This window comes from Hemiscyllium ocellatum, chromosome 13, assembly GCF_020745735.1.
Source record: "Hemiscyllium ocellatum isolate sHemOce1 chromosome 13, sHemOce1.pat.X.cur, whole genome shotgun sequence".
Taxonomy (NCBI): Eukaryota; Metazoa; Chordata; class Chondrichthyes; order Orectolobiformes; family Hemiscylliidae; genus Hemiscyllium; species Hemiscyllium ocellatum.
In genome coordinates, this window is record NC_083413.1 from 37,027,116 (window position 1) to 37,039,966 (window position 12,851).

At 39.1% G+C, this 12,851-nt stretch overlaps 1 protein-coding gene across 1 annotated transcript in view; it reads right to left on the bottom strand.

Annotated features, from left to right (window-relative positions):
* Nucleotides 1-12,851, bottom strand: part of LOC132821863 (chloride channel protein 2-like) — a 605,050-nt gene that overhangs the window by 11,215 nt on the left and 580,984 nt on the right. The window contains exon 21 of the mRNA XM_060834763.1: nt 4,053-4,157. Within this exon, the coding sequence (XP_060690746.1) occupies nt 4,053-4,157 (105 nt within the window). The remainder of the gene's footprint in view (nt 1-4,052; nt 4,158-12,851) is intronic.

Consider the following 12,851-nt stretch of genomic DNA (forward strand, 5'->3'; position numbering starts at 1 on the left):
CTGTTCAGCCTCTCCCTGTAGCTCAGATCCCCCAACTCTGGCAACATCCTTGTAAATCTTTTCTGAACCCTTTCAAGTTTCACAACATCTTTCTGATAGGAAGGAGACCAGAACTGCACGCAATATTCCAACAGTGGCCTAATCAATGTCCTGTACAGCCGCGACATGACCTCCCAACTCCTGGACTCAATACTCTGACCAATAAAGGAAAGCATACCAAACATCTTCTTCACTATCCTATCTACCTGCAATTCTACTTTCAAGGAGCTATGAACTTGCACTCCAAGGTCTCTTTGTTCAGCAGCACTCCCAAGACCTTATCATTAAGTGTATAAGACCTGCTAAAATTTGCTTTCCCAAAATGCAGCACCTCGCATTTATCTGAATTAAACTCCATCTGCCACTTTTCAGCCCATTGGCCCATTTGGTCCAGATCCTGTTGTAATCTGAGGTAATCCTCTTCGCTTCCACTACACCTCCAATTTTGGTGTCATCTGCAAACTTACTAACTGTACCTCTTACGCTCGCATCCAAATCATTTATGCAAATGACAAAAAGTAGAAGACCCAGCACCGATCCTTGTGGCACTCCACTGGTCACAGGCCTCCAGTCTGAAAAACAACCTTCCATCACCACCCTCTGTCTTCTACCTTTGAGCCAGTTCTGTATCTAAATGGCTAGTTCTCCCTGTATTCCATGAGATCTAACCTTGCTAATCAGTCTCCCATGGGGAACCTTGTCGAATGCCTTACTGAAGTCCATATAGATCACACCTACTGCTCTACCCTCATCAATCTTCTTTGTTACTTCTTCAAAAAACTTGAATATGTCATGGGTGGAAGGGATCGCTGGTGAATTCCAGGATATCCACTGAGTGGTGAATTGTTCTGGGAATAGTGTGTGGAAAATGGGACAGAAATCAAGCGTGGGAGGTATCATGGCAGCAAAGTAGGTAAGCAATGAGGAAAGTTTCATAAGATAGAGTGAGCAAACATGATAGGCCTCGATGTGACACACCCTCCAAAAAACATGATGCATCTCAGGATCAACAAAATAAAAAGTAAGATTCAACTGAACCTGCCTAGCTTAAATTGAAACAAAGCTCACCAGTTAACTGTCAGTTTGTACCTAACTGGCACACTCTACTTGGCAACACTTCTAACAGGCAGAGTCCTCTTGTCAACCAATTGCCACTCTCTTCTTACACAGTATTAAATTTTGCTTCTCTTTATATTGGTATTTCTTGTGAATTGCTCTGATGAGTGCAAGACAAAAAGCGTTCACAAAATGTATCTTCTTTCAGCAATTATACCATCTGTTAAAGGGTCATTATTATTGGACCACCCTAGTCAGGACAATGGCATTCTCACAATATTGTAGATTTTATTCACAAGTCACCTTCAGATCTGCAAATTCCCATGATATCTTTAGTGGATCATTGATTATAATGAAAAAAAATGAGCATTTATTCTAGTTTGCATCAGAAAACATATTATTAATTTTCACCTTCGATAGTCTCTCACTATCATTCACTCTCAAATGCTTTGAAAATAAAAATGATTTGAACCTCCAACTTCTCCATGACAACCATTAACATCATTCTGGGTTTATCTGGCAGATGAGACACTTCAACTGAAATGGATGGAAATGTCACATGCCTCAGAATCAAATGAAAAGATCAAATTGTCTTGGAAGTTTTAAGTGAAATTTGGTTAGGCAGCCTGGTGGCTCAGTGGTTAACTCTGCTGCCTCACACTGCCAGGGACCCAGTTCCAATTTCAGCCATGGGTGACTGTCTGTGTGGAGTTTGCATGTTCTCCCTGTGTCTGCATGTGTTTTTGCTGGGTTCTCCGGCTTCCTCCCACCGTCCGAAGACATTCAGGTTCTGCGGATTGTCCTTGTTAAATTGCCCTGTAGTGTCCTGGGATGTGCAGGCTAGATGTGTTAGCCAAAGTAAATGCAGAGTTAGGGTGGGAACTTCTTCTGGGTGGGGTGCTCTTTGAAGGGTCAGTGCAGACTCAATGGGCCAACTGGTCTCTTTGCACACTGTGGGGATTCTAAAATTCTGTTTTTTTATTTTGAATCCAAAGGAGGCAGAAGGAGTGACTACACTCTAGAAGCAAAATTCCTTAAAGTACAATAAGATTACTTCCCTGTAGGTGATAAAATATCCACAACTTTCAACAGCTTGAGATATTCACACTGTTTTAATTTATAGCCTCTGTGAAATTTTCCTCGTGAGTTTACTAATTTTAAGAGCAATATTTTAACCTAACATCCAATTCTGAAGGTATCATTGGTCATTTAACCGACGAGCCATTGCACACATTGTCACAAGGAATTTAGTGCAGTGATCATTACAGAATTAATTGGTGCACGTTATGCATAGTGATAGGATAGGTCTAATGATTAAAACTGTGCTGTTGAGTTTGTAGACAAAAGAAACAGTGCATCATTCTCTTTCAAAATTTATTTATATTGCACTCCAAACTCTGTGGAGACAAGCAACATGTTTCTTTATTATCTTCCTCTTTTAAATATTTATGACACTAGTTCTACACAGCATTATTTGCAACGTTACTACACTACATGATGAATAATGTGCCTACTGCTGCAACACACATCCACAAATCAGAGATTTAAACAATGAGACTGCAACCTCCATGTTGTCTACATTATGAATTATCCACATTAAGGCAATTACTTTTACTTGTAGCAATGTTTGTTGAAAACCACAGGGAAAATGCATCATTTCTACCATACAATTTTAATGCCAATATGTTTTACAGCATTGTTACTAATTTTCAATGCTAATTGCATATTTCACATCCAAAATGTCAAAAAATGTATTTAACCCAGTCAGGATTTAAAGCACATATATTCTAAAGAGGAATCCTTTGTTTTTCTTATAGGAAACCTCTTTCATAACAATTGCAGAGATGTACCTGCCAGTGAAAATATTAAGAATAGAACCATGCCAAGAACAGTTTGGATGTGCACTGCAGCAGTTATCAGTATATCATCCATCATGCAATGAAATAACATTGCAAGCATTCATTAGAAACACTCAGCTGACACTACTAAAGGTAAACCAAGGGGCCACATTTTTACAGCTGACTGTATTGTTTGTGGATCAGGTTAAGGCAACAGCACAGGACGGATCCCTGTTATGTGAGGAAGACGTGCACCCTGCCTCCTTAGCCCGTCTGCTGAAAAACCCGGAGTCAAAAAGTGTAGTGCTGGAAAAGCACAGCCGGTCAAGGTAGCATCTGAGGAGCAGAAGAGTCGATGTCTCAGGCATAACCCCTGATGAAGGACTTATGCCTGAAATGTTGACTTCCCTGCTCCTCAGATCCTGCCCGATCGGCTGTGCTTTTCCAGTGCTACACTTTACAAATCTGGCTCTTCAGTATCCGCAGTCCACATTTTCTCCTAGTTGCTGAAAACTCCTGGCATTTTGTCATTGTTTGGCAAATAATCACCAAAGACTTGCCTTTGGACAGAGAACATGAGAAGAATGGAAACAGCAGTATGAAGAAATCTTAACTAATTCAAATAAAAGAAAACTGCGGGTGCTGGAATTAAGCAAAGAATGATAAGCCTGCAAACTACTAACTGGTTGGGTAGAATGTGTAGAGAAGTGACATGTTACTATTTTGGGTTTGAACAGTTTTTCAAAACAGAAGCTTCTTCCTGTACCATAACACACTTCAGTTCTTTAACAGTGAGACAATCCATTCCATAACATTTGAGGTAAGTATTATTCCCACATTTTCACAATTGTGTATTCAAAAACAAAACCAGTATCAATTTCTCAGGTGAAATGCTTCACTGACAATTGTTTCTAAATACCACAATTAATTTCAAAAATACAACTAAAATTCAAATTACATTTAATGGAATTAATGTACTAATACAAAACTAAAATTTAGAGCCCTGAATAATTATTTAACTAATTTATTTATCTGCAGTTGCTTGGCTGATTTGAATTCATTGATGCAAAACTGCACTAACTGGCTCTAGCAATGTGAAGTCAACTTAATTTTTCTTGCCTTGTGCAGTGACGTCCATTCTACAAGTTGGAAGGGTGCTGGGTCAATCTTACAATTGTTGAAGTCCACTTGCTCTTCAAACTGTTTGTCCTCCCATTCAGCAATCTATAGAAATATTAATCATCATTAAATTTCTATTACAATTTTTGAAGGATTCTCAAGTCAATTCAGTACAGCAAAAGGAAATAGAATTCCATTCAGACAACTGCATGTGACATTTTCCTATGTGGTGAAGGCTTCGCTCTAGCATTCCATCCATTAATTCTGGAGATCAGAAGTAGAGAATAGAAGTTATAATTTTTGTAGTGTTTAACTCAATATCAATTCCCTACTTTCTCAAGCAACCTTTATTGATGTTTTGTTGTGATGCTGACTTATGATCTCTAAGTTGGAAATGTGAACCAACATCTCAAGCTCTTTAATTGCTTCAAAGTCACAAACATTAATAATTATGCAGGAGACGGCTATGGGAATTTAGCTAAAATATTTGTTTACCATTATATTTTCAGTTATATGTGGAAGCAGATTTCTTATAATACATAACAATGTATTATAACGATGTTCATAAGAATTTACATGACATTGTTACATATTTATCATGACAGAAGAACCTTGATTATCCAAATGAGATGGGCGGCACACTTTCGTTTGGTTAATTGATTCAATGCCTCTCCTCTGGGGCTTGAAGTTTTCTGAAGTTTCCTTTTTCCTCACACTGCCTGCCTTGCTCCCTCTCTCTTGTCTCAGGCTTTGTTTCTGAGCGGAGACACACTTATGTGTAAGGGGTCTGCAGCATTGCTGAAGCCTCTCGCACCCCCTCCCCCACCATCAGTTCAATGGGATTGACACAGCGAGCACTTGCTAAGTCCACTCCCCATTAAGGAGATTAAGCAGCAGCACATCACACGTCCCCACCCCCTGTCTGCCCCTAGCGCCCCAACCCCACCCCCTGTCTGCCCCCACAACACCTGCACACCCCCCACCGCATGCCCCCCCACCCCCACCCTCAGCAGCATTTCAGTAAGCCAGGTTCATTTTAAATCATTGTAAACAAAAGGAGCGATCAGTGTTGAAGCACCTCTTTGATGTAATGTTTCTATCGGGACCTTGGGATCTTCTCTGGATAATCCAAAATTTGGATAATTGATATTCAGAAAATCAAGGTTCCTCTGTATGTAACTCTGTGGAAGATATGCTAAGAAAACCAATACACTCTTGGGAACTTCATTACTCTCCACTAATACAGCTTAAATGAATATAAGCATCCATTCTTTATATTCTGCATGTAAGTAATAACTTTGTACACACTTAATCAGAACTGGTCACACAGGACTTAATAGAAATCACACTACTGTACAATAAATCAGGAAAAAAGTTGTTATTAAGTTGCAAAATATGCTGGGACATCAGTGTAGATGTAGTTAAAATTAACAAGAGAATTCAAAATAGGTTTGTTGCTTTATCTATCACACTATCTTCAATCTTAAGCATGAGGGAAGCAGGGTCGTAATTACGAGGTAGACACTGACAAATTATCACCTCCATTTATTTCATCATCAGGGATCTGAAAGATCATTAACTGAAGGGCAATTAGGAATGGGCAATAAATCCTCGCCTAGACAACAGCACTCACAACTCATGAATAAATAAAGACTATTGCTAATTGTCTCACAATAATTTTTCCACTTGTGTTATCTTTTTAACAAGCAAGATGGAATTAATTCACCTGCACACGCAGGTTTTTAAGAAAGTTGAACTTAAAGGTGGAATTAATTGCTTTAATGGAACTGAGTTGGCTTCATGAGAAAGTTGAACTTCCACTTAATAATAATGTTAAAAAGCTTTAGAGTTAATAGAAATCTGTGGACTTTGAGTACTTTCGAAAAGTTACAATATTTATACTGGCACGATTGAATTCACATGATCTTTAGGACAAAATGCCCATATTTGGCATCTTGTAAAAATGTCTCTCACAGAAGACCTGTATCTGAGTATTTCTTGGTTCAGATTTTGCTATCAGTGACAAAGGAACAGAACGTGTGGTTTCACGATACTGAGAGTAGTTCACAGAACTTGCATCAACATTTAAACACAAACATTCTGTTACTGGGTGTTTGATTCAGTGTGATGTCCTCAACAGCATAATTGAAGCATTTGAGAGTAGGACATGAACAGTGAGGCTTTTAATCAAATTAGGTTGAAGAATCTCCACAGGACCTGGCTATTATGCTATTGTATTGCTGGGTTGGAGGAGTTTCAATAACTCTGGAAAACTGCTCACTATAAAACACACAAACTTTATAAGAACATTATTCTCATAACATTAACACTGTTTTACATTAACGTCTTTTGTTCCTACATCCACAAACTCAAACTCAGCAATCACACGAGTATATGTTATCTCCTTCTATAACTTCACAGACTACTACAGTTAACCCTTTACTGGGCTATATTGGAGTCCAACCAACTCCATTCCAATACATCTCCCCACAAAACTCTGTTCAGACTTCAGTATTCTTTGACATTCCTGGAAACAGTGTTTCAGTCCCCTCGGTATCCTGAACATTTTCAGGTGATTTGTAGCCTCATAAGAAGTGCAGCCTTTTTGCCTTTTAGTCTTTTTGTAATCTTACATGAATATAATTCTTTGTTCTCTCTCCTCTTTCACTGTTGGTTGTTTTTCTTTCTCCGTTCTCTGTATTTTTGAGAAAGTAACTTTCTCAATCTCCAGGACTAATCAAGAATAGTCAGAATCATTGTTGCATCTGACAGGTTTGATTGAAATTTGAGGAAGTGATTAGATGTGTGGATGACACTAGTCCACTGCATGTAATTTACATGGACTTCAGGAAAACCTACGACATGATCTCACGTGGGAGACTGGCCAGAAAGGTAAGAGGCCATGAAATCCAGGGCAAATTAGATCCAAAATTGGCTTAGTGGCAGGAGGCAGAGGGGCATGGCTGAAGCTTGATTTCGTGACTGGAAATCTGTGTTCAGTGGCATACACCAGGGTTCTCTGTTAGTTTCCCTGCAGTTTGTTGTGTACATAAATGATCTGGACATGCATGTAGGAGGTTTGATCCATCGGTTCACAGGTGAATGAAAATTGGTTGTGTGGTAAACAGTGAGGAGAAAATAACTAAACTGCAGGATGAGTTTAGTTGAGTAGAACAATAGCAAATGGAATTTAATCCTGGAAAGTGTGAGGTAATGCATTTTGTGAGTACTAACAAAGCAAAGGAGTATTCAATGAATATAGGACCCTTGGTAGTATAAAGAATCAGAGGGATTTGGTTTGCATGTCCAAAGTAAAAGTTGTGTTTATAAACAAAACTTGTTCTTTAAATATGTAATCATTGGTGAGTAATTTTGATTCTAAAACAAATACATATCCTTCAGAGTTTGATTTCCTGAAAATAAACACTTTGGCCAATGCATTATTCTTGAGGATGAAAGGTCTTTTCATTCATTTGCCTCTGAATATGAGAAACACCCTAACAATTCAGTGTTACCTAACCAGATAGTAAGAGGTTCAACTTGGAAATTGTCTAGTCTTTCATCTCTTGCTTACCTCTTCCTGATAGTGATAATGTGTCAATATAATTATGTGATCCAGCTGATTCTTTTTGCAGTGACCTGGGCTGTCGATGAGATAATTCGCTATAGCAATTGTTTGTTTGGGGCTCTTGTGGCACAGTGCTAGTGTCCCTACCTTTAAACCAAGAGACCTAGGTTCAAGTCTCACCTGCTCCAGAGATGCAACATAAAATCTAACGATCCTTTTGACCACTGAACTTTCAATGGCTCACATTGTAAAAACAGTAAATTAGCACAATATCCTCTGATTGAGAATGCTTATTTCACGCTTGTTAATGAAACTCTTACTTTTTTTAAAGCTACTCTTCAGGCTCCTTTGAGCCACTCACAGAGCAAAGGTACATAGTGTAGTGTATATTATTCATACTTCAGTCCTGGAAAAAACACCTTTTCTTTGATTAATTTCAGGTGTCCCTCAGCTCATTGATATGAAATAATTCAGAGCTGCAACTTGATCTGTCATACTGGCAGTCAGGGCTCCTCTGACTGTACTAACTTGGTGAATCCCTCATTGCAACTTCCAGCAATCTGCTGCAAGATGCCCTATCTTTGAACAATGGAAACACTTAGGCCTTTGGACATTACATCTGCCCTCAACACTTTCCTTTCTGAACTGTGGAGGAGATCCTTGAGCCTTTCTGGTTGTTCCCTCTTGTCCCAGGTTCCATGCCTTCCATTCAACTTCCCATCTTGTATCCTTCTTGACTTTATGGGAATGACGGCCAAACAGTTTGGATTTGTGGACCATCTTATGATTGTTGACCATCTTCTCTGCAGGTCATGCTGTGGTAAACTTCTGGCTTTCTACGCAGGTTCATGCTAATGAAGAGAGTGAATTTCTAATTTCTTCTTGGAGAATTACTATCCTTCAGGTCTCAAATATAGTTATTGCCTTTAACACCTTCATCAAATGGGTCAGAGTTATTTTGCTTTTCTTTCCCAATTTATATGTAAATCTGCCCAGGCTGCATATGGATATTTTTAATATACCCGGTACCAACTCAGAAACACCTAAAAAAGACTTTTTGCCAACTTATGGTCTTTGGACGCCTCCTCAAAAATCAAGACATAATTTCATGAGCTCCTCCTGGCAGCCTGCTTTGTATGAGCAATGTCCAGTTTTCCCTTGTCCACCTCATCTGCTTAGCTATCTTTTCAAAAGTGAAAAATGCCTCAGCAACACCTTCATCAAATTTTGTGAGGGATTGTACAAAATTAATCAACTCGATCTTGGATTAGATTCAAATCTTTCCTCATCAGAATGTTCTCTAGAGTCAGTGGCCACATTTTTTAGTTCTAGTCTTTTCATCCAGTATTCATTTTCTCTTACCCAAATTGCTTTTTCCTTTTCTTTTTCCTCTTTCTGAAGTGCTCAAGTTTATGTTGTTTTTAAAAATCTCACTTCATTCTCTATTTTAAGCTATTCAGCAGCTTTTGAATTTTCACTAATTCAACTGACTCACTATTTGGTTTGCATTAGCATTCTTCCAATTTCAAATGCTGTCCTATTGCTTTAATTACATCTGCCTTCTTAGGCCCGATTTTAACTCTTATCCTAACTTGCCAGCCAATTCGGTCATCCTACCCTTGATAAATCTTTTCAAGTTACTTGGAGATAAATATTCCACCTCTTGTAGTCTTAGCAACTGTCAAAGTTATTTTGTTATTTTAATGGAGTAGAATTCTGGTGTATTTCCATTTACCCTTTATCAATTATTAGTATCCATATTTCTATATAAAAGATATCCTTGTTGAGTGTACTAACTAACCCCTTAATTTTATGTTATGACCAAAACTTGAGAGATGGAGGAGATTGATGGGAAAATGGTTGCTCTTTGGAGCAGTAGGACAAAAAACCCAAAAATACGCTTCCCTGCTACCAAATAAATTAATTAAAATTAAATACCTTCTACATCCCAGGTTTAAACTAAAAAGATTTGTCAACCAGGTGTTTTAATATTGGTGTCAAAAGAAGCATTGAAGATGGAATCATGCAAAATGTATCAATAAATTAAATGATTGGGCAAAACTGTTGCAAAAGGGTTTCCATGCAAGCAAATTTGAGGTCATCCAGTTTATATATACAAAGAGATGAATTGAGTGCTTGCAAAATTGTGAAAAACGAGAAACAATGAAAGTCATGATACGCACCTAGGCAAACAGACTATTAAAATGTCACGAAGACAAAGTTAATAATCAGTAAGGGTAACAAAATAGTGGCCTTTCTATCTAAGAAACTATGACATAAGGGGGTAGAAGGAATTTCATAGAAAGTATTAACTATCCGAAGTTCTGGTTGCACCATATTTAAAGGACTGAGAGTAATCATAAGCATCAAACATGAGGAAATTTAAATCGTCAGGCATTGCAGGAAGGGCAGTGCAGTAAAAATACCACAATTCCAAGGGATATAGGGAGCAGCCATTTTATTAATTTTTTTTAAGATTAGGGGAAACTATAGAGGCTCAGTAGTTTGCACTGCTACCTCACAGCCCCAGGGATGGGTTCGATTCAATCCTTGCGTGACTGTGTGGAGTTAACAATTCTCCCCATGTCTGCATGGGTTTCCTCTGGGTACTCCAATTTCCTCCCACAGTGCAAAGATGTGCAGGTCAGGTGGATTAGCCATGGGAAATGCAAGATTACAGGGATAGGGTCAGGGGGTGGGATGCACTTTGGAGGATCAGTGTGGACTCAATGGGCCAAATGGGCTGCTTCCACACTGTAGGGTTTCTATTATTCTACCTCAGCATCAATGATTTATGTTCACAACTATCTGACAGAGAATTCAAAACTTTGATGATTCTGGAATCTAGTGTCACCATTATCATATTTAGAGGTGACTAAAAAATAGTGGCTAGAATTTATATTCCCTCCCCTCTGACTTATGTCAAGCATTTTGAGTGAATGTCATTAGCACTCATAATGTATTCAATTCATGCATTTTTCCTTCTTCAAAGCAAAACTGAACCTAATGCTGTAAAAAAAAAGCATTACCTGGTATAATTAGGTTCCACTTACTGGACTTTAAATCTCAATATTCTGAATGTAGTCCTAGGATATTTAATAGCTTTGTCACTTTATCTAAATATTGGAAATAGCTTGCCTACTATCGCTCCAAAGTTCCTTTATAAACCCCCTTATGCTAATTCAATTCAGCGATAGCTAACTCAGCATTTGAACTGCAGTAGATAAAGGCTAAAACTCCAGTGAATAACATTAACTTCAAGTTGAGAAAAGTTCCATCAGTTGTTGGTGCTAATACTGCAGTAAATTAAACAGTATTTTATGTCAAGGAACTCAGTCCTTTCAGTCTAGATAGCTATTCATTTCCTGAATATTGTGGAAGCTAAGAATACATTCTGACTCAGTCTGTGGTTTGCAATTGTTTAAAGGCATATTCAATCAAAGGGCACAACTTTACCAGGACTTTGGAGATGAACTGGGAGCAGAAAATTGTGGCTGTTGGCATTGTAAAGGGAGGCAATGCCTACCCACCGTAGGATTTTCTTAAGGGCAGGCACCACAACAAGGTTACTTAGTGCCAATTGGAGGGTGATGGTCAGTTAGACTAACTGATATTCATTAGCCAATTAATAGCCATTTACTTGCACCATCGACATCTTATCATCTTTAGAATGGGTCCCTTTTAGTGGGAAGAGTGTGAGGTACACTTTGGCATGGACAGGTTTAATGGCTGACTCAGAACAACAAGGAGGTCATTGGTGGCAGTGATTACCTCCAAGGCTCTGACACTGGCATGAATTGGAGATTCACGCTTCCAATCATAGGGTCTGTGTGCCTAATTCTGACACAGTACATAAATTACTTACTTGGCCTTTGAGGTCATCTCAACCTAGAGGCTCTCTGTTCTTCCACTTGTAGCCTCAGCAGCAGCCACCTCATCTGCTGATGCTATTGAGGCTTTAGAGCTACTGGTGCTCTGACTGGTCTAGCAATTCTGAGAAGGGAGCCATGTATTGAAAAGACTCAATGTTAGTGAAGAGGTGGTGCTGGAGGTCTTAAAACGCATAAAGGTAGATAAATTCCCAGGACTTAATCAAGTCTGCATCACTGACTAGTCCAGAAGTCATTGCCCATCCCCAATTGGACTTGAGAAGGTAGTGCTGATTATCTTGCAGAACTGTTACATCCCAAGAGGAATAAGTACATGAATAGCATTGTTAGGAAGGGATTTCCAGGATTTTAACCACATGATAATTTATGACTGGGAGAGGATTGTGCAGGTGGTAGTGTTCCCTTACATCTGCTGCCTTTGTCTTTTGAAGTGGCAGAGGTTTCTGGTTTGAAGGGTGATGCTGAAGGAGCTGGGGTGAGTTGCTGCAGAACATCTTGTAAACTGCACATACTGCTGCCTCTGTGCACTGGTAGTTGTGAAAATGAGTACTGAAGGTCATGGATCAGATGTCAATCAAGTTATTTTGTCCTGCATTTTGGTGGAATTACACCCATTGAGCAGGTTTGGTTTTGGTGAGGTGAGTTGTGTGCCATGGAATTCCTAGTCTCCAACTTACTCTTGTAGCCACATCTACATGGCTAGTTCACTTCAGTTTCTGGTCAACTGTAACCCCCCCCCCCCCACCCCAGATTTCTGAAAGTGGGGTATTAGTGTTGGTAATGCCATTGAGAGTTAAGGGGGAGTTCGCTAGATTCTCTCATATTGTAAATAGTCATTGTCTGGCACATGTGTGGCTTCACCACTACTTGTTCCTTTATGAATCAAGCCTGGATGTTGTCTAGCTTTGGCTGCTTACGGACATGGACTGCTTCAGAAAGTGAGGAGTTGTGAATGATGTTAAACCAAATGCAATCATCAGCAAACAGCAGCTGAGAAACCTTTGCACTGACATTCAACAACAGTAACCATCTCCCTTTATGCAAAGCATGATACTGTTCAGTGAAGAGACTTTCCCCTGACTGCACTTTTGTAAGGGCTATTGATGTTCTGTCAAATGCTACCTTCATGTCAAGAGCAGTCACTTTCACCTCACATTTGGAGTTCAGCTCGTCTGTACATATTTGGACCAAGGATTTAATAAGGTTTGGAATTGAGTGGCTCTCATGAAATGCAAAATGTGAATCAGTGATCAGGTTATTGTTGAGAAACTGCTGCTTGATAGCTCTATTGATGACTTCTTCATCACTTTGTTGACAATCGTGGGTAGACTGATGAGGCAT